The sequence below is a fragment of the Sminthopsis crassicaudata genome, chromosome 2, assembly GCF_048593235.1.
Source record: "Sminthopsis crassicaudata isolate SCR6 chromosome 2, ASM4859323v1, whole genome shotgun sequence".
Classification (NCBI taxonomy): Eukaryota; Metazoa; Chordata; class Mammalia; order Dasyuromorphia; family Dasyuridae; genus Sminthopsis; species Sminthopsis crassicaudata.
Window position 1 is genome coordinate 38,109,319 of NC_133618.1, and position 22,455 is coordinate 38,131,773.

At 40.2% G+C, this 22,455-nt stretch overlaps 1 protein-coding gene across 4 annotated transcripts; it reads left to right on the forward strand.

Moving 5' to 3' along the window:
* Positions 1-1,103: 1,103 nt before the first annotated feature.
* On the forward strand, positions 1,104-22,111 carry ADGRG5 (adhesion G protein-coupled receptor G5). Of its 4 annotated transcripts, none has more exons than XM_074285855.1 (16): positions 1,104-1,226; positions 8,105-8,174; positions 8,514-8,612; positions 9,809-9,940; positions 10,286-10,373; positions 12,120-12,267; positions 13,401-13,523; positions 14,042-14,158; positions 15,357-15,399; positions 16,640-16,749; positions 16,878-16,999; positions 17,386-17,442; positions 17,964-18,247; positions 19,772-19,889; positions 20,025-20,299; positions 20,896-22,111. In XM_074285855.1, exons 4-16 carry the CDS (start codon positions 9,874-9,876, stop codon positions 21,186-21,188), a joined length of 1,845 nt encoding a protein of 614 aa, XP_074141956.1. In that variant the 5' UTR covers positions 1,104-1,226; positions 8,105-8,174; positions 8,514-8,612; positions 9,809-9,873; the 3' UTR covers positions 21,189-22,111. The 4 variants fall into 4 exon arrangements, with proteins under 4 accessions (XP_074141956.1, XP_074141955.1, XP_074141958.1 ...); XM_074285854.1 differs by lacking the exon at positions 1,104-1,226 and adding an exon at positions 3,231-3,384; XM_074285857.1 differs by lacking the exon at positions 1,104-1,226 and adding an exon at positions 3,231-3,384 and having other exon boundaries at positions 17,964-18,241.
* The last annotated feature ends 344 nt before the right edge of the window (positions 22,112-22,455 follow it).

Genomic DNA, 22,455 nt, shown 5'->3' on the forward strand with positions numbered 1-22,455 from the left:
TTTGTTATTTTATGCTTGTCGGGTTGTATCAGATCAGCTATTTCCTGAAAACCAAAAACTTCATAGTTGCATAAACTCCGAGTGGTCACTTTTTTTTTTTTTTTTTTTTTAAACAGGGAAGTCTCTAGTACAGCTGGGTTCAGATCCTGGGCTCTTCTACTGACTACATGTGTAACCCTGGTGAAGTGGTCCTCCAAATAAATTTTGTTATTCTTTTTCCTAAGTCTATAAAATTTTTTTCAGGACTTTAAACAGTGTAATACTGAATAAGTAAATTAATTTAGACGATATTTTAATTTTTATCCTAGTGGTTTGACTTACTCATGAGCAATTAATGTTTCTTTAGTTATTTAAATTTCTCTATTTCTGTAAAAAGTTTTTTGTAGTTATATTCATACATACAAAATTCATATGAAATTTTAGTATAAACACTCCTCAAAATTTGATAGTTTCTGTAGTTATTTTGAATGGAGTTCCTCTTTTTAGCTTGTTTTCTGGGGTTTATTATTGAAAGGTGGATTTATCTTATAGCCTACAACCTTACTGAAGTTATTAGTTATGTCAGTTGATTTTAAGTGATTCTCTAGGATTCTCTAAGTATACCATCTTATCATCCGCAAAAATGGTCATTTTGTTTGTTCTTTGCCTTTTTCTTCAATGCCCTTTTCTTATTTTATTGTTGTAATTAGTGAATATAATATCATGTTAAAAAGTATTGGTAATAACTGACATGTTTTCTTTATCTCTGATATTGTAAGGGTTTCTAATTTCTCCCCATTATACAAAATGTTTTCTCTTGGATTTGGAAAAATAAAATATTAATAAAATATGCATTATTCCTATAATTTCTAGAGCTTTTAATAGAAACAAATTTTGGATTTTGTCTTTTCAAAATATATTGCTTGAATAAAATGATTTTATTATTTATATTATTCCAATATCTCATTATATTGTTAATCTTCCTTACTTAGAAGTAGCTAGGTAGCAAAATGTACTGGGCTTAGAATCAGAAAGACTAATCTTCATGAGTTCATATCTGGTCTCACACAGGTTGTCGTAGACCCATCACCTAACCCTCTTTGTCTCAGTTCCTTATCTGTAAAATAAGCTGAAGAAGGAAATGGCAAACCACTCCAGTAGCTTTGCCAAGAAAACCTCAAAATGGGGTCAGAAAGAGTCAGGCACAGCTGAATACTTCTTTGTTTTGGACCAACTCTGAATATCTGGTATAAATCTTAATTGGTTTCTAAGATGTTCTAATATGACTTTTTTAATATTTAGGCAACTTGCTAATGTGTGTCTCTGTGTGTATGTGTGTATAATTTTGCATCAATGTTAACTACAGATATTGGTCTGTGGTTTTCTTTTTCTGCTTTTTTTCTCCCTAGTTTTAGTAAAAAAATTGTATTTGTATTATAGAAAGAGATTGAAAAAGTGTCTTATTATTGCAAACAACTTACAAAGTATTAAAATAAACTATTCTTTGAATGTTAGATAGTATTAAATTTAAATCTATCTAATTCTAGAGATTTTCCCCCTTTGTGGATGGTTCATTTTTTTTTCAGACTTTAAAAACTTAAATGACTTGTTTCTTCTTTTATTAATGTGGATATTTTATATTTTTATAAATATTCCACTATTTTCTCTACATTATATGTTTTGTGGCATATAGCTGGACATAACAATTTCTACTAATTTCCTTCATTTACTTTTCAGTTATTGCAAATTCTGCTTTTACATTTTTGATGTGGACAATTTGGTTTCTCTCTCTTTTTAAAAAATCAGGTTAGCTAACTTTTTAAAATTAGTAATTAAAAATAGTTTCTTGGATTATTTGTCAGAATAATGGGATTTTTATTTTCAATTTTATTAATCACATATTTAAGAATTTCTATTTTGTTATTTAGTTGTTCCTAATTTTTGACGTGTCTGGATTATTTATTTTAAAATCTCGGCAGGGCTCAGGAATATTTCTCTGTAGATTTGGGAGTTGGGAGAGGAAATCTAGAGGTAATCTCTTCTATACCTTATTATTCCAGTTTTAGAGATGAGGTAACTAAGACTCAGAAACAAGTGACTTGGTTACTTAGCTCTGAGGTTAAAGAATCTCAGAGGATTTAAAAGAATTAATGGTCACATAGGTAGGGTTAGAGGTATGATCAGAATCAAGGATTTTGCCAACTCCAGGTTTAGCCTTCTTCATTTTTCAGTTATACTGATTTTTAAAATTTATTTTCACATATACTCCATGCATTCCATATATACTACTTTCTATTGAATATTTTCTAATGTCCAAGATTTTTTTAAAATGGCCTCTGAAAAAACCAGAGGACAGAATGACTTTATTTGACAGCACATGAAACATTCCATACCCAAAATTCCTGCCTCCTCATTAAAAGGATAAAGGTTCATTTTCTCAACTCTTCCCCGGAATCATGTTTGGCCATTATAATACAGAATTCAATTTTGTTTTATTGTTCATTTCATTTACATCGTCATAGTCATTTTGCACATTGTTTTCCTGGTTCTGTTTACTTCACTCTTGCATCCATTTATATGTCTTTTCTTGCTTCTATGAATTATTTATATTTATCACTTTCTTTTTGTACAATAATATTCCATTATACTCATATGCTACAAATTCCAAGTAATTTTAATTGTGATCATGCAATTTTTTTTTTGCAAGGGAATTGGGGTTAAATGACTTGCCCAGGGTCACAGAGTTAATAAGTGTCAAATGTCTGAGGAAGGATTTGAACTCAGGTTCTTCTGACTTCAGGGTCGGTGCTCTATCTATTTCATCATCTAATTGGCTCGAAATCATAAAATTTTAAGAAGATTGTCTTGGGGTAGCTGGGTGGTGCAGGAGATAGAGCACCAGCCTTGAAGTCAGGAGGACCTGAGTTCAAATTTGACCTCAGACACTTAATACTTCTTAGCTGTGTAACCCTGGGCAAGTCATTTAACCCCAATTGCCCCAGCCAAAAAAAAATGTCTCTAATGATCAATATTGACCCAATTCTTTCTTGTTCTTTGCTATCGCTCAAAATTCCAATATTCTTTCCACTACAAACCTAAAACTCACACACTCAAGTGTATATGTAGAGACACACCAAGGTTAGTTATGGAAAGCCCAATCCAAGGCATAAAAAAGAGGAGAAACAGATGCTCTAATTTCCCCCTTCCTCCACCCACTTTCAGAGGAAGCATTTACAGGTTTCAAGGCAAAAAGAGAAGTGGGTTCTAGAATTCACAGTAATAGTGAATGTTGCTTGAAGAGACCAATTAGCTGCTACAACTGAAATGCTGACTTCCTCTTTCCTTCTGAAAAACTCAAAGAGTTTTTCTCCTGGGAGAAGAAGCAAAATCATCCTCAAGGCTAAGGTCAGTATGGTTCCATCTCTCTCTCCCCATCTTTCTGATCTCCACTATTCTCTGTCTCTCTGTCTCTTTGTCTCTGTGTCTCTGTCTCTGTTGCCATCTCTTTTATTAAAGTTTTTCTGCCTAAGCTTCTCTTTCTGAATTGGCAGGGGCTTGGGAATACTCCAAGGCTGGGAGACGGGGTTTCCAGGTGCTCTGTCCAAGGTGCCCTAATACTTAACCACCAAAGTTCTTCATCTCTCCTCCATCTTGATTGGTATCTGGGACTCCTTGGTGCATCCCAGAGGACCCTGGGTGTTCATCTAAACCTTATTGATAGTGATAGGCTCTCATCTACTCTGGTGAGGAGCGACAGACTTAGAGCCATTTGAACATACAACCTCTGCATCTGAAAAATGAGGTCATTGAATGTGAGTACCCCTGAGCTATGGTCTAGTCAGTCATTTGGGGCTTTGGGATCCTTTCTAGTGCAAACATCCTAATGTCTCTTCCATCCCAAAATGCAGTGACTCTGTAAGTTATCCAAAACCTACTCAAACTTCAGGGTCAAGATCTTGTTTGAATCCCGTGTCTTCTGGAGAGTTTTGCCTGCTTATTCTAGTCTACTGTGTGACTTACAGTTTACTCATTTTGCTGAATTTTGTTACTTAATTTCCCTAATCTAACTATGCTAAAAGTTCCCCAAAACAGAGCTACTGTATTTTTTCCATATGTAACCTCCCTTCTGACCATCCTTGCCACAACCTCAGTTGCTGGTGTAGATGTGTCAAATGACCCAAAGCCAGTCAGAGAGAAGGCTCCCTTGTACCTCTGCGACTGGCTTAGGTTCTGCCCTTCTGAATGTTTTATTCTCTTTCAAATCTGGCAAAGTAGTCTCATTTCCATATCTCTCCAAATATCAAAAGAATGTGAAGGTCAGTGGTTAGATCCTAATCAGAAGATAGGAACCACAGCTTCTATTTAGAAAGGTCACTTGATGAGTCACTTTTCCCATCAAAGTATGGGGTGGTATTCGCTTTCCCTTCGGCTCCTTTCTAGGAGAGGGCGTTCAGAGAAGGAGGCAGTTCAGTATAGTGAAAATAAAATTCAATACGGAGTCAAGGAACTTGTATTTGAATTCCTGCATTGAGAATTGTTAGGTAGGTGATTGTGGCATCTTTCTTTTCAGTACCTAGAGATTTAAAGCTAGAGCAGCATCATGGGTATAATGGTTAAGGTCAATTTCTTAGTTGTGTGACCCTGGAAAAGTCATTTAATCTTTCTTTCCTCACAAAAGGGATTAAGAGTGATCTTTTTGGTCCCTTCCAAATCTAAATCTATGGTTCTATAACTGGATTATATCTAAAGTCCCACCCTATTCCAACAATAGCTAATGGGGTAGTAGGTGGTGTAGTGGATAGAGCACCAGCCTTGAATTCAGGAGGACCCAAGTTCAAATCTGGTCTCAGACACTTAACACTTCCTAGCTGTGTGACCCTGGGCAAGTCACTTAACTCCAGCCTCAAAAAAACAAAACAAAAACAATAGCTAATATTTAATAGCATTTTAAGGCTTGAATATGATTCTCTTAACAGTGTAGCAAAAGACGGGTTATTATTTTTACATTTATATTTACATTTACAGATAAGAAAACTGAGGCTGATAAAAGCAGTGACTTGACTTCTTATCCTCAATATCTAGCTGCTTCTCAAAATCCTAAGATCGCTTCTTCACTGACTCTCCCAAAGACTTTCACAACTAGACCCCACATCTTTCTGCTTCCTTGCTCATTTTCCTCTTAAGGTTAGACGTTCTTAACCATTTTTGTTTCTTGGACCTCTGTAGCCATCTGAGGAAGCCTATGGAGGCCTTTCAGAATCATGGTTTGAAGATATGAAAGGAAATGCTCCATTTCAGTGAGGGGTTACTGAAAAGAAAAGTGATATTTTCTCCCACCTAAATTCACAGAAGACATGAATTCCATCTACAGATTCTTTGGGGATCCATGGGATCCAGGTAAAGACCTTCGAAGCCCAGGTACTCATAGTTAGGGATAGGGTGGGGTTGGCTTCCTGCCTCCCCTTTCTTTAAGGTCATCATTGGCAGCAGCCCCCGACAGCCATTTCAGCCTATGAGGCTCTCCTTCCCATAACCTATTCTCCATCTTCACTGTAAGATAGAAAATTTGTTTCTGAGGGAATGGAGGCTCCTGTTCTCTTTGGAATGTTGAGCTTCCACTTCTCAAGGAAAGCAGTTGAGGTCTGAGACTCCAAAAGGGATGGGGAGTGTCTGCTTTGAGGGATTTCAGCTTGCCTGATAAAAGCTCAATGAATATAGAGATGTTCTAATGCTCATATACCCACAACATTATCAATTTAATAAACATTTGTGAAATTCTTAGTGTAGGAATAATGCTATGCTACAGATGGGGAGAATCCAGAGCAGACAGTCTGTGCCCTCCAAGAGCTTATATGATATGCTGCTATGCGACACAGTGGATAGATGGCTGGACTTGCAGTCAGAAAGCCTTGAGTTCAAATCCTGTCCCAAACACATAGTAGCTGTATCACCCTGAGCAAGTCACTTATGGGGCTAACCATAGGGATGGTGTGAGGATCAAATTAAATTATATACAGATATATTGTAAATATATAATATATAATAACATATCATAATATATAATTATACATCAACATATCCATTATATTGCTATATTATATTGCTCTAAAATTGTATATTGCATGTTGATATAATTATATTTTATTTGTGCTAGATAGAATAATATATCAAGTGCTAGTATCTACTCTCATCTTTGCAGTCTATGGGAAGGGGATGAGACCCAGATTGATAATGCATGATATTACATGATAAGTGTATTAGACAGATACAAAACAATTTGCAAGACTAGAGAGAAACATCTTACTTAAGAGGGCAACAGAGAAGGCTTCTTGGAAGAGATGGCACTTCAATTACACTTTAGAGCATCTATAATAGGCAAAGAGGAGGGAGCTTCCTGCTCTCAGACCACATGTGTGTAAATGGCTTGAACCTTCCATTTTGTTCTAGGTACAAAGGGTCCCCTGAAGAAAGGCTGCTGGGGGTGGGGGTGGGTGTCTTTCATGTGCCCCAAAGCAACTGCTTTCATCTGTGTCATCACAAAGCATTTTGCTTTGCCCTCCTGCTGTCCCAATCAAGATGTGGCAAGAAGAGTCATCTTCTCTTCAAATTCAGATCTTTCAGCTATTGCTGCAGCTGTCCTTTGAGGTGGTCTGCAGTGACATTCTCCACTCAGAGATGAAATTTCTCATGCCTGATCATAGATTTCCCATCCCGGTGACTTTGAACTTCTGTAAATCACCTTCTAAATCCCATCACTGTATACCCCCTACCATCTGATTCCTTTTCATCACCCTCAACCCTTCCACACAAAAGTTTCATCCTAAATCCATTCAGCTTTTCCACTGTGCCCTCTGAAATGCCTGTTCCATTGGCAACAAACATCCCTTCATCTTAAGTATTTTCCTTTCCCTCATCTTCCATCTACTAGCTTTTAATGAAAATAGGTTCCCCCAGATGACACAGCCTCCCTGGCTACTCTTCCTTTGACTGGCTATACCTTTACTCAATCCTCTTGGCTCCCTGTTTGAAGCTGCTGAGTAGGAATATTTCTTCCTCCCCATTTTCGGTTTCTCCCCCTTCCTTCATGTCTCAGTAAAATTTCTTCCTTTGAAGTTCATGTTATTTCTTATCTGCCACCCAATCAAGATTCTGGTTGTATTCTCAATTCATGAGTTCTCCATCTAGAGGGAGATAGCATTTTTTTATCATGAGATTTTTGGAATAATCATAGATCATTGTATTTATCAGTTACTAAGTCTTTCACAGTTGATTAGTGCCATGGATTGATGCTGCTTCTTAAATCTATCAATCTCTCTTCACATTCGCTGCTAACTTCCAATTTCACATCTCCAATTGCCTTTCAGACATTTTAGAATGGATGTCCAGTAGACATATCAAGCAAAACTAATTATCTTTCCTCCCAAGCCCTTTCCCTTACTGTCTTTTCTTGTATAGAGCAACATTTTAGGGAGCAAGGTCTAAGAAAAGTGGAAAATTAGAAGAGGGCTGCATTATAAGGAGCTTTGAATGTCAAAAAGGACATTTTCTGTCTGATCATCCTCCTAATCCCTCAGGCTCACAAACTACAATTCAATCTGGATCCTCACTATCTCTCACTCCTCATATGCAAGCTATTGTTATGACCTGTAGATTTCATCTTTGCAATATCTCTTGAAAAAAATACACCCATTCTTTCCTCTGCCACTGCCATCCTTCGATGGCAGATCATCATCACTTCCCACTTAGACCACTGTAATAACCTATTTGGGGGTCAGCTTATTGTCTTTCCTCACTCCAATCCATCTTCCATTTAGCCACCAAAGTGATTTTCTTAAAACTCAGGTTCAACCATGTCACCCAACTCCCCCCCCAACCTGGCCACCATCATTGAATAAACTCTAAAGGCTCCTTTTTGCCTCCAGGATCAGACAGAAAATGTTAAAGTTCCTTATAATGCAGCCTTCTCCTAAAACTTTCCAATTTTCTTAGACCTTGCTCCCTAAAATGTACTCTTCTGAGTAACACTGGCCTAGCCAGTGTCAGGGCATGGACCTGGTTGTAACCCACTTCTATGTCCCAGTGGACCACTAGTAACTGTATTGCTGACGTCTGGCTTCTCTCACAGAGATCAAAGGACCCATCCCTTGGAGAGCATTAATTACTGGTTAATAATCTCAGCACTCAAAATAAGCAAGGTAAGCAGAGAAGCGGACCCTTCATTTCTTCCAGGTGCATCCTAGTCCCAAGATCACTAGTCGATCCACTTTGCTCCTTTTAAGTTAAGTTTAAGCATTTGGGAATGGCAAAGCTTTCAGAGAAAGAAAAAATTTGGTTGATGTGAGAGACTTAGGGACAAACTTCCTCCCCTTTTCTGTCCTTCCTAAATTGTCCCCATGAGCTGTTAAACCTCTCCCAGAAAAGCCAGACATGAGAACTCCTATGTCTAGGGAAACATTATATGTTCCTAGGATGGCTCAGTCCCTGTTCCAGAAGCCCTAGGTCCCTGGAGTTTTCTCATTTTTCTCTCCTAACAGAGTAACCCATCACACTTTCAACTTGGTCCTTATTTTCACCCTATCTGGTCTCATCTTCTCTCCTCTCCTGGGAACTCTCACCTTGAGGAAATTTGAAAGGTGAGAATTTTTTTTGGGGGGGGACAAAATCACTGGGATCAGGGAGATGTCCAGCCATCCCCATCTCTCCCTCATCCCACCAAAGACTGTTTTTACTTTTTCTGAAGTCCAGTTGAGGGCAGAGAAATGGGGCACCTTTCTAACCTATTGCTGGTCACTGGAAAATTACTTAAAGATTTTCTAAAATGGTAAATTTTCCAGAACTTATATCTCACCATCATAATTTTCAGAAATAGTCACTTCATGTCATAGTGAAGTATCAGAAGTCAAAAATGGAAGAGGTATGATTAGTTCTGGAAAACAGTTGTTTTGGAAAAGATCTGGGAAGAGTATAATGGGCTTCAAGTTCAAATATGAGTCGACTAATGAAAGATGGCAGCCAAAAAAAAAATCTAATGTAATCTCTGCATTAAGAGAGGTGTAACTTCTAAGAACTGAGAGATCATAGTTATCCAGTAATCTACTCTGGACTCAACACACATATTATGTTCAGTTCTGGTTACCATGGTTTAGAAGGATGGGGTGCATCTAGGGAAGGGCAATCTATATGCTGGAGAACCTTAGCTTCCTGCCAGGAAAAGACTGAGTGAAAGAAATGGGATTGCTTAGCCTGGAAAAGAGAAGACTGTGGGGAAGGGGGATATAATGGCTGTCTTTGAATATTTGAAAGATTGTCCTAAGAATGGTGGATTTGACTGGTTCTGTTTGTCCTGGAGAAAAGGACTAAAAGCAATAGGTGAACTTTCCAAAGAAATTTGGGCCTGATGTCACGAAAATCTAGAGTACCCCAAAGATTGGATGGTCTACTATTGAAAATAGTAGGCTCCCTCTCATTCAGCAGCTTCAAGCAAAGAATGGATGACCATTCATCAGATATATATATATATATATATATATATATATATATATACACACACACATATATATATACACACACATATATATACATTATATATATGTATGTGTATATATATATATATATATGTTTGGGGGGGTTCTTTATCAATAATAAATGCCTCTGAAATACTGTGGCTCTTTGAGCAATAAATTGGAGAAGACTCAATAACAAAGACAAATAATTAGCAGGTGTCCTTAATCAGCAATAACACTTTGGACCAACCACTTGTCATCTGGGTTGGTTTTCTCCTCTGTGAAATGAGAGATTTGATCTAGTTGATGTCTAACGTCCCTTTCAGTTTTAAAGAATGTGAGTCAAACAAGAAGTCTGCACGTACGGCGGTGACCCAGAGACCGTGGGGCAATGGTGTTTCCCAAGTGGCCCTTCTTGTTCCTGTGCCTTCTGACTGGTTGGGGCTGGACTAATGAAGGTAAGCCAGCTCATATCCCACCTACTGAGCCAGGGACATGGATCAAAGTCAGATTCTGACCCTGTGAGTATATACATGTGTGTGCATGCGCACTGGTGTTTTTGTGAGACCCCCAAGGCCTGGGAGCATGCAAGGGGCCCCTCGGGGAGTTGGTCAGGGGGCAAGGAGTTGGATTCATCCAGGGAGAGACCGACCAGATGAGAAAATGAGGACAAGGAAGACAAAAGGATGAGTTTTTCCGTTTCTGTCCAATCCACCCTGAGCCTTGGGGAAATGGGAGAGCACAAGGGGTAAGTCCAAGCTGGGGTCTCAGGCCCTCTGCAACTTTCATGAATATGACTTTAGCTCCCCACAGGACAACAAATGAAATTGTTAAGTATATGAAGAGACTAGAAGTTCTACACCTCTCTCGGAGGGCTCAAAATAGCCAAAGGTGAGAGGGGATGGGCAGTAACCTCTTCCTCTCTCCTCTGCAGCTGCCTCTCTGCTACTTCTTTCTCCTTCTTGGGGTGCAGCCCTAAGGCAAGGGAATCAAGAGGCCTGATACTAACAGGCTGCATGAAAGACACAGAAAGTTGACTTTGGAATCCTGGCCTCTGAGAGTTACTAGTTGTGTGCCCCTGGGCTAGCTGTCTAATTTTCTGGGACTCAGTCTTCCCATCGTAGTCAGAGCTTGGTTAAAGTCAGGGAGACTTGAGTTAAAACCTGACCTCAGATTCTCACTAGCCAAGTAACTTAATTTCTATCTCTGCTAGTTTCCCTATCTGTAAAATGGGGGTAATAATAACACCTCACAGAGTGGTTGTGATGATCAAATGAGATATTTGTAAAATGATTAGCACAGTGTCTGACACGTAGTAAAAGCTAAATAAGTGCTTGTTTCTTTCTTCCTATTCCCCAAAGCTTTGCTATGATAGAGAAATTAGTCACCTCCTTGAGCCTTAGGAATATTAATGACAATATTTGAGAAATGAACAGGGTGCAAGGGAAAGAATTACACAAGTTGAATTTTATAATGGGCAAATCCACTAAAACACTGTCCTAGGCACAAGACATTGGTATTAATCCAGGGGTTCACTTAATCAGTTTCCCCCATATCTTCCTTCCCATTTTTCTTCATTCTTATGCTCAGTGGTTTCCAGTTCAGAATAGACAGTATTATTCTTGAAGATACAGGAGGAAGGGACTCTTTTTAAAAATTTTATTTCATTATTTATTTATTTGTTAAAGCTTTTCACTTACAAAACATATGCATGGGCCATTTTTCAGCACTGACCCTTGCAAAACTTTCTGTTCCAAATTTTTCCCTCCATCCCCACTCCCCCTCCCCTAGATGGCAGGTAGTCCAATACATGTTAAATATGTTAAAATCTATGTTAAATCCAATATATGAATACACATTTATACAGTTATCTTGCTGCACAAGAAAAATCAGATCAAGAAGGAAAAAAAAACCCTGAGAAAGAAAACAAAATGCAAGCAAACATCAACAGAGAGAGTGAGAATGCTATGTTGTGGTCCACACTCACTTCCCACAGTCCTCTCTCTGGGTGTGAGAAAGGGTGTCTTTTCTTTCTTTGTTAGTCTTCCCTTTCCCTTAGCCTCCATGCCCTGGACCTTAGACACTTCACACACACAATGGCTTTATCAAAGTGAGTGCAGACAATGGTTCCAACTTCAGTCTCATAATTTGGTCAACATAATTCCTCCAATCTTCTAAACTGAGCATTGCATGGCCAACCTAGGACCTAGAAGTGAGTTGCTGTCCCTTAGATGGCTTATGGAGAAGGGTCAGGATTCTATAAACATCTTAGCTTTGCTTATGACTCAGTGGAATCCTGGTACCAAATCATCACAGGCCTGACCTCCCCTCTGCATGAATCATGTCAGCCAGTTGGTACAATGAATAAAGAAGATAACTTGGTATCAAGAAGAGCTGATCTTGGGGCGGCTAGATGGCACAGTGGATAGAGTGCCGGCCCTGAAGTCAGGAAGACCTGAGTTCAAATCTGACCTCAGACATTTAACACATCCTGGCTTATCCCCTATTGCCTCAAAAAAAAAAAAAAAGAAAAAGAAAAAGAAAAAGACTTGATTCCTCAGCCATTTCATGCATTGATCTTATCTCCTTCCCTCTATTCCTTTCCATCACCTGATAATCCTTCCCTGCCTTTCCCAGATCAATCCACTTATTGGAGGATATGCTGAAAAATGTCATCTTCCCTAGTGTGAATGTCACTCTTCAGACCAATAGCATCCAGTCTCTGGTCTTCAAGCTCACCTGTGACTTCTCTGGACTCATAATCAACAATTCATACCTACAGAAGGTCAGAGACATCTCCTTCATTAGAGCTCCTTTCACGTTCTGTACAGATGCTCTGGGAGCTGTCCAGTCTAAATTAGCCTTCAGGCTAAATTCTTGATTCCCCTCCCCCCAAACAGGTGGTGAGTAGGGGTCAAGATCTATAGGTGTCATTCTGGTTTTGCTTCTGACTCAGCAAGATCCTGGCACTAAACATCCATGGACAGGATCTCCTTTCTATGTAAAATCATGTTGGATAGGTGGGGGACTTGGAGCTGGAAAACCTACATTTGAGTCCTATTTCAGACACTATCTGTGTGATCCTATGATACCAACTTCTCTGTACCTCAGTTTCCTCATTTATAAAATGGGTATAATAATAGTACCTTGTTCTCTGGGTTTTGTAAAGATAAAATACATTAACATTTAGAAAATAGCCTGCAAACCTTAAAGTACTATATAAATGTTAGTTATGACTATTATTTTATTGTAAAGTACTTTGAGTTCCTAATGAGAAATTCTATATATGTAATGGCTAAAGAGGAAAAGGGATTTGTATAGGGAGAAGAACACCAGATTTTGAGTGAAAAAACTTTAATTGTTTGTGGCTACTCATCTATCTGAGCTCCAGTTTTCTCAGCAATGAAGTAAGGGACTAAGGTGCCCTGCGGTTTTGGCCCTATGACCCCATCCTTCAGACTGAAGCTTTACCAAGGGTGGAAGACTTGTCTCCCCCCTGGGAGTTTCTCATTGACTGCTCTAATGGAACTGTCATTTTGTTGAAATTGAGCTCTTTCCCCAAAAGCTAGTTAATTCACAATATGGACTCCTTGACTAGTCAGTTGGTGAGAGCATCGTGACCCATAGGTCCCAACGATATATGAAGCACGGCTGGTACAGAGGAATACAGAACGACCTCCCCACCACATGTCTTGTCCCTCCTGGGTTTCCGAGTCTAGTATAATGTGTAGCACACTGAATCTTGGAACATCAACCTGAACATTTCATCCAGTGGGTACTATGTCCCTTCTAATTGCTATCCAATGTCTTCATGTTTCTCCAAGAGCCCGGGCTTTTGGCTGGCCCCTCCAAAAATGAGAAGCTAATCCCTGTTACAATGGCTTGGTCAATGCTCATACTTCTTCTGGACCCCCTCAGGCCACCACCCGGCATGTCATGAAGTTCCCCGCTGAGCTGACTCAGCAAGCCTGCGCAGAAAGGAAGGCGTCCCCGGAGCTGCGGTTAATTTGTATCTACTTTGACAAAAACCATTATTTCCAGGTGAGCAAAGTGGAGACTGCAGATTCTGAGGGAGTCAAGGTGGGGGGGATCATCTCAGCCTCCCTCCCAGAAGGGTCCCATTATCTAGGTCCTACCCTTCTAGCTTTGTTCCCAGTCCCCCTGATTCCATGTGGAAGATGGTAATAGCATAAGAGGATCATGTCCTAATCTTTCCTATTCACTTTTACATTAAATCTTACCCTCCATTTCTCTTCTGTGCCCTATCCTGTGCCAACCCTTGGGGGCCATTCTTTACTAGCCCCACTCTCTCCTTACTAATTCCATCCTTCTTTATCTTTTCTATGCCAACTTTTGCCCTCTCTGCCCCTTCTAGTACCAACCCTCCTTTCCTCTGACTTCCTCTGACATCACCAAGAATAAAAAAAATAATTCTCCATCCTCAAACAGCTGACCTGAAGACAGGCAGCTGGGCAATCTCATGGCTGCTGTATTTGAGTGGCAGGAGCTGGGATGCTCTTCCTGCCTATTTCATCTCTCTTCCTCTTTCTTCACTCCAGGATGACAATAATAGTGCACTGCTCAATGATAACATCCTGGGAGCCAGCTTGGTGAACCATAGTGTGTCCAACCTGAAGCAGAATATAAACATCAGCTTTTGGCACAATGAAAGCCTGGTGAGTAGAGAGGAACCACTCCAACATACACAAACACACACACTCTTTCTCTCTCTCTCTCTCTCTCTCTCTCTCTCTCTCTCTCTCTCTCTCTCTCTCTCTCTCTCTCTCTCTCTGTCTCTCTCTCTGTCTCTCTCTCTCTCTCTGTCTCTGTCTCTGTCTCTCTCTCTCTCTCTCTCTCTCTCTTTCTCTGTCTCTCTCTCTCTCTGTCTCTCTCTCTCTCTTTCTCTCTCTCTCTCTCTCTCTCTCTCTCTCTCTCTCTCTCTCTGTCTCTCTCTCTCTCTCTCTCTCTCTCACACACACACACACACACACACACACACACACACACACACACCTTTGAAAGCTACTGGTATAAAACCAAAACACTTGGAGCTATTGCCAAATCATTGCATTTTGATGTGATAGTTTTCCTAAATAACTCAGCTGGTCAGTACTCCATCAATATTTGTTCATTGTCTAGGACTAGCCACGGGATTGAGGTTTAAGAACAGTCTTTGGCTGGAATGAACCCCCAAATGGAACTTTTAGAAAGTAGAATGTCTTGAAATTGGGCTACTCAGTGAGTAGCTTGAATCCACCCATGGTACAATGGGGCCTTTGTCCAGTTGGGATTGAAAAAGCCCTCTGTGCCAGTCAGGAGACACAGCTCTTCCACTAACTTGCAAGATGATATTCAGTAATATCCCTTCTATCATCTTCAATTTTCTTATGTGACTAATAAGGAAGTCAACATACCTGATCCTAAGATCCATTTTAGCTCTAGTATTCTATGCTTAGAGAACTGAAATCATAGATAATTCAGGTTTGAGTCTTGTTTCTATTACTTACTAGCTGTGTGTCTTCTTGGCTTCAGTTTCCTCATTTGTAAAGAAATTAAATGTGATAATTTCTAAGAAATAACTGTAGGGAAACGAGCTTCCACATTTTCCCCCTTCTCTAGATGCCTGTGACATCACACAGAATATATTTTCTCAGTTTATATTAATCCCAGAACATTTCATCCAGTGATTTGACAATGTGGGAATTTGCCCAGTTCTGTAGGGAAAGAAAGGTAGCTCTCACTGAAGACAAGGACTCAGTAAAGACCAAGGCAGTTAGGGAAGAAATGAGGACAGAAGTCCTTTCATCCTTGACACTGATTTTGACAACTGACCAGGACCTTCTCTCACTCGACCTTCTCTTTCCTCCATCACAGGCTACATATGACTTGACGTGCGTCTTCTGGAAGGAAGGAGCAGGTGAATTCCAACAGAGGGCACAACCCTGAGAGGGTTTGGCAGAGGCTGAAAATGTCAGCAAAGAATGAACAACTGGTTGACCAAGGCTACAGTGTTGGGGGGTGGGGGCAGGGAAGCCATAGCTACCTAGAGCTGCTAGAAGTAGCCAGTTCTTCACTTCTCAGACCTATTTCAAGGGGTTAGGCAATCAGTTCAGCACTGGTTTTGGCTGGGATGAAGGGAAGTTCATAGGCACTTTTTGTCTTTCCAAAACCTCTCCCATCTGTGGTCTGATTTTTTTGTTTTGTTTTTCAAGGTAGATGTTATATATTTTGTAGGGTTTTTTCATCATTTAGATTTCTCCCCTTCCCCTTCTCCTTCCAGAGAACTATTTTTTTATAACAAAGATTTTTTTGTAAGAAAGAAAAGAGGAAGAAGATGGGGAAAAAAGAAGTAAAACCAAATAACATATGGAAATATTACGATGTTTTACGTAGCACCCATAGACATCATTCCCCTTCCTCCAATAGCCACTACCATAAAAAAGTTGGGAACAGCAGAACCTCATACCTCTTCTTTGGGGCTAAGCTACTTTTTTGGTAATTTAGAAATGTTAATTTTCTTTTCTTTTCTTCTTTTTTTTTTTTTTTTTTTTTTTTTTGTGCTCGGTGTCCTTTCCATTTACATAAAGACATTTAGATTCTTTGTGGTTCTTCTTAATTCACTTCATATCAGTTCATATAAGTCTTTCCATACTTCTCTATATTTTTCTGGTTTTGTTCTATGCCCAATAATATACCATTTAGCCATTATCCATTTTTGGTTTTGGGGTCTTTTCTTGTCTCATTTACTTTCTTTCCCTACTCCTCCACAAAAGTATTTCTTAATTCTGCTGTGCTCAGACCAGTATTAAACTTAGCTGACTTCTTCAAGTTGACTTGAGATGAGAATTAGTGATAGGGGGAAAGTCTAGTTTGGGTAGAGTGGAAAGATACTGGAATGGGAATCAGAATGGTATTCAGAATGGGAATGGTAAACATCTCTGAGCTTTGGTGTTCTACTGTAGAAAGAAGAGGACTGGACCAAATTATATCCAAGTTCTTTTCTAACACTAAAATCAAAAATCTGTGATGCCATATTTGCCCATGGGTTGCCTCACAACTTGGAAAATAGAGAGTCAATATTTCTTGCTGCCTTCCATGTTAATTGAATTGAACGAGATCTCATTTCTTGGTTATTTCTATCCTTCTTTTTGTGCCAGGAAAAGCCAGTTGGGGGGCCTGGAGCACTGAGGGTTGCAAGACCGTTCAGGTAACGCCATATAAAGTCCTGTGCCAATGTGACCACCTCACTTACTTTGCTGTCCTCATGGTAAGTGGCCAACCCAACGTTGAACTCACCCATCCAGTCTGGTCCCAGAGAAGAAATACTTCTCCAAAGTAGTCAGCTCAACTGTTTGCATTTAATTATCCTCCTGCCTCTCATCTCACCTCTTTCAGAAACTCTCATCCAGCAAAATTAGCATGGAGCTACTGGATCCGCTCACCTACATCTCCATTGTGGGCTGTAGCTTATCTATTGTGGCTTCATTGCTCACCATCCTACTCCATTTCTATTCCAGGTACTCCCTAGCATCAGTGGCAGGTTCCCCTAGGGATCAATTTTTTATGTCGTTCCATTCAATTTCCATGTCATCAGATTTCTATCCATTTCAAATTCCTATTCCCTCTTCACCAAGAAAACAACAACAACAAACATCCTCATCTCTCTTCCTCGGGTCTTCCTCTTGATCTGCTCCCAGGGAAAGCAAGGAAGATGGACAATTCTATGGAATAATAGAGCAGGCTGAGTTAGTAGAATGGGTTGGGAAGAGCATCTGCCCTATTTGTCCTTCTCCAGAATGAGAAAAGGGTCAGCTATAGCTTGAGTTTGGGTTCACTTTGTCCGGGGATCCTGGGAATTTGAACTAGGTTGTCTCATCCTAATCTACTCACTTCTTCATCTCAGAAAAATCTTTGGCTGCTTCTCTAAAACCTTCCATCTGAGGAACACAGAGAACTCCAGGTAAACATCTCTTCAGCTTTTCAGCCATTTTCCCTGAACAGATGGAAACAATGAGGCTAAGAGCTGGGAATTCCTTCTTTGCCTGCCTGAGCCACTTTCCTCTGTCCCCTGGCTTTCTCTTGAGAAAGACCCTACTACACCCATGAAGTTTGGAAGTGGCAGATATAGTGGTACCTATTTGTGTGGGGTGGAGGGTCTCCAGGAATAGATAAGTACCAAGAGTTGTTCACAATAAGAGTTAAGTCTTCTTGTCCCTGCTCTATTGAAAATGATGGAGAGGTGGGACCGAGAGTAGGCTAATCTATAATGGATAGACAAACTCTAGCAAGGACAAATAAGTGAATAGTTTTTTAGAGGCAAGATTTCTGGACCTAGAACTCCTGGTGATTAGCTAGGTCCTGTTGATGTTTCTAGTATGAGTGAGGGTGGCAAACTTTTTAGATCCATTCAAATCCCAACTTTCATTCAAGATCCTTCCATCTTTGGAGAGGAATTAATTATTTGGTCTATTCTAATCTCAGGGGGCCACCCACATCTCATTTCAAGAAGAAGAGAGATTCCACAACCTACATCCACATGAACCTACATACATCTGTCATACTCTTGAATGTCACCTTCCTGCTCAGCCCTTCCCTGGTCTTGCAGCCAACGGGATGTGTGGCCATGGCTGCCTTGCTGCACTATGCCCTGCTCAGCTGCCTCACCTGGATGGCCATTGAGGGCTTCAACCTCTACCTGCTCTTTGTCCGAGTCTATAACATTTATATCCGGAGATATATCCTCAAACTCTGTGCCTTAGGTTGGGGTGAGCACCAATCTCTCCCTCCCTCTGCCATTCTTTGACCTCTGTTTTCTTCTACCCAGACCCTCCATCCCCTTTTTCCTTTTCCTTTAACTTAATAATTTCCACCCACTTCCTCAATAGTACAAGCAATGCCAGGAGATCAGAGACAGAGAGACACAGAGAAAGAGAGAGGGAGAGCAGGCAGAGAGACAGAGAGACAGAGACAGAGATAGCTAGATACAGCCAGAAAGAAAGAGAGAGGGGGAAGAGAGAGAAAAGAAGGAGAAGGAGGAGGAGAAAGAAGATAGATGAATAGATAGGAGAATGGATAGATGGATGGATAGGTAAGAGATTGATAATGATATATACATAGATGATAGGTGGAAAGATGGATTGTATATGAATAAATAGGAATGTAAGCAGATGGACAAATATGAAAGTTGATGTATGGATGGATTGATGAAAGAAAAAAAGAAAGGAAGGAAGGAAGAAAAGAAGGAAGAAAGAAAGAAAGAAAGAAAGAAAGAAAGAAAGAAAGAAAGAAAGAAAGAAAGAAAGAAAGAAAGAAAGAAAGAAAGAAAGAAAGAAAGAAAGAAAGAAAGAAAGAGAGAGAAAGAAAGAAAGAGAGAGAGAAAAGGAAGGAAGGAAGAAAAGGAAGGAAAGAAAGGAAGGAAAGAAAAAAGGAAAGAAAGGAGGAAAGAAGGAAAGAAAAAGAAAAGACAAAAGCTCTATTAGTAGGATGGGCTAGCGAGACAGAGAAGGATAGAGAGATAGAAAGCATTTATTAAATGCTTTCTATGTAATAGAGTATATGCTAAGCACTAAAGATGTAAATATAAGTAAGTGAGAGAGTCCCTACTTTTAAGTACCTCACATTTTAATATAGAAAGTCCATACTTAAAGGAGAGCTGAAAGAGGGGAAGGATATCCATTCAGGGGCGTGATGGCTGGTAAGCATGACTGGGACCCCTCCTGGGATCTAGTCAGCCAATCAACAATGAAGAAAATGGACTTTCCTTGGAACCTCAGAGCATATTGGGGGTGGCTGGAAGAGGATGATTGGTCATGCTTCTAGGAGAAGATATCATTAGAGACCTCAAGAAACAGACAAACAACTAATTGTGTATGTGTGACAAGAAGTGGTTGCAATCCAATAGGAATAGAATAAGCATTTATTAATCACCTACTATGTACTAGGTACAGTCCTAAGCACTTTATACATTATCTCATTTTATCCTCACAAAATCCTGGGAGATTTTATTATCCCCACTTTAGAGGTGAGGAAACTGAGGCATACAGAGTTTGAGTGACTTGCCTATAGTCACACAGTTATTAAGTTTCTGAGGCCTGATTTAGGGTCACACTTTCCTGACTCCAAGAACGCCACCTATCCCCTCTTGGGTTACCTAGTAAATATCAGGGCTTAGAAGACAGTCATATCTGTTATCCTTCTCAGGAACAATTGAGAGTCTATTGCAGGGCATCCAGTAGACCCTCTCCACTGGCTCCATGCCTCCCCTATTTGAGGCTCTCTTCTCTCAACAGGGTTTCCTGCCATCATAGTGATTCTCCTCCTCCTTTTGAAGAGGTCTGCATATGGACACTATAATATTCCAATAAAAACCAGCCTGGAGAATGATACCAACTCTCAAAATGCTTCCATGTGAGTGCCTGGGAGTCTTAGGACCTCAGGAGCCTCAAGTTCCAGGAGTTATGGTTCCAGGGTATGACTGGGAACAAGGGCTTCCTTCCCCAGCTCCAACTGGTTTCCTGAAACCTTCCCTTCCTTGTTTCCCAGGTGCTGGATCAAATCAGTGGCAATCCACCGGGTCTTTGTCATGGGCTACGCAGGTGTTGCAACCCTTTTTAACCTGGTCATCCTCATATGGGCAGTGAAGATGCTCTGTGGTCTGCGCTCCCGGGAGAAGTGGGAATCACGAACCTGCCAGGACTTCACCACTGTCCTGGGCCTGAGCATGCTACTGGGGATCACCTGGAACCTGGCTTTCTTCTCCTTCCAGGAATTCCTAGTGCCTCAGCTCTTCCTCTTCACCATCTTCAACTCCCTCTATGGTCAGTTGTCCCCTCTCTTGACTTTGAGGGAGGGACAGGAAAGTGGCTATAGGGCTACTTGTCTCTGTAGAGAAGGAGAGACAGGAACCTCAGAACCATCTCATCTCTTTCCCAGTTCCTGTTGGGTGATCAGAGGGAGGGGTGGAAGGATTGCACAAGATCTGTGGGCTTTTGCCAGCTGGAGGAGAGGTGGAGTAGAGTTGGGGATTACTCCTATGACTTTGGTTTAGTGCTGATTATTTCCTCCTGTTTGTCCCCTCATTTTCTGAAGAAAGTTGACTCTTTGTTCCATGTATCTTAGGCATCTTCTAGGAAAACTTACTAGCCTTAGAGCCTTGGAATTTGTGCAGCTTTCCTGGCCAAAGCTTGGCTAAACTATCCAAAATCTCATTTGCTTCTCTGTTGAGAATAGTGGATTCACTTCCTTCCATCTTTTCTAAATGTTCCACTACGTCCTATTTCTTTTCCTGAAATGGAGATTGTGCATGTCTTGGGATCTTAGGGAATGGTTAAATACTCCCAGGAGTGTATTTGGACTTTAGGGCCAGAATTACTCATCTGATTCTTCCAATGATGTGCCATCATTCTGTTCACAGGCTTTTTCCTCTTCCTGTGGTTCTGTGCCCAAAAGCGACACTCTGACTTGGAGGCTGAGATCTCCAGCTCTTCACAGATTCGGACTGGGCTCCCGAGCCACAATTCTCCTTTCAAAGCTGCTCAGCATTCTGCTGTCACCTGCTTGTCCAATCTTCATGGCATAAGTCACCAAGAGGGTGAGATGGAGGAGAATATGGGACATAAGGAGGCACAACCTTTCAGGCCCAGTACTATTGGCTGCCCTGGAAGCCAGGAGACAGCCAAAATCCTGAGCCCACACTCAGAGAACTAATTCTTGTCCTTGGACAAGATCTAAGGACCATGGCCAGAGGCATGTAATTTTCTACATAGGACATCTTCCTTCAGAGCAGGATCAGAGGACTCAGTTGGAGGCTATCTAAGCATTGACTCAGTGGTCTCTGGAAACAATCATGGTAATTAAGTGGAAACAAACCCTGGATTAGAAGCCAGATCTGAAGCCTTGATCCTGCCATCTGTTTATTTCATCACTTTGGGCAAACCATATGCAACTCTCTGAGTTTCTGTTTCTTTATCTATCAAATGGAAATAATCCTACATCTCATGAATGTTAGGAAGAAGAAGTAGTATATATTATAGCAGAAAAAGTGATAGATCAGGAGTCAAAGCTTTATGTGACCTTGGGCCCTCTCTGGCCCTCAGTTTACCCATCTGTAAAAAAAGATGACATTGAACTAGATAATTTCTGGGGTTCCTGATAGCTCTGGAATTCTGTGATCTTTTGACCCATTGTGCTGATGTCTGTATAAGTACTTTGGAGAACATAAATTCTGTGGAGACCTTTTTAAAAATTGTGATTTTCTATTTGGGGAATTCCCCATGTGGAAGCTTTCTCCAGCTGTGCAGATCAGCAACTCTTTCTTAACTTAAGATCTTAGATTTTTTTTTGCCTGGGACAGGCCAGGAGGTTAAGTGATCCAGGATCACACAGCCAGTATGTGTTAAAGAAAAGTCTTGAACCCAGATGCTATCTCTTTAGGCATCCTTTTACTCACTCCCCCATGCTGCTTCTCTAATGGACATAAGAGGCCATTGTTTTTTATTTTTCCTTTCTTTTTATGTATTTAATATTTTTCCCAGTTATATGTGAAGTTATGTAAAACATTTCTACAAAAGTCAAGTTGTGAAAGAAAACAGATCTTCCTTCCCTAATGAAAATAAAAACCCTCAAGAAAATTTAAGTTAAAAATATTTTTAAAATAGAGAGAAAGAGAGAGAGAGTAATAGGGAATACTTTGATCTGTGTTCAGATTTGATCAGTTTCTTCTCTGGATATTGATAGGATTTTTCATCATAACTTCTTTAGAGTAGTCAAGGATCATTGTATCACTGAGAATAGTAAAGTCATTTATAGCTGGTCATCTCAGAACATTGCTGTTACTTTGTATATAGTATATTTCATTTGTCCATGGAAGACTTTTCAGGTTTTTTCTTTCTGAGAGCATCCTGCTCATCATTTCCCAGAGAACAATAATATTCTATCAAAGAATCTTGCTTTGAATTTTTTTTACAATTACTAT

Bases quoted from the DNA above. Each gene is read 5' to 3' on its own strand.
- ADGRG5 (XM_074285855.1), top strand. From the start codon at position 9,874: ATGGTGTTTCCCAAGTGGCCCTTCTTGTTCCTGTGCCTTCTGACTGGT. The intron at 15,400-16,639 runs GTGAATTCCAAC...TTTTTGTGCCAG, and splicing joins CTTCTGGAAGGAAGGAGCAG to GAAAAGCCAGTTGGGGGGCC. The intron at 17,000-17,385 runs GTACTCCCTAGC...TCTTCATCTCAG, and splicing joins CTACTCCATTTCTATTCCAG to AAAAATCTTTGGCTGCTTCT.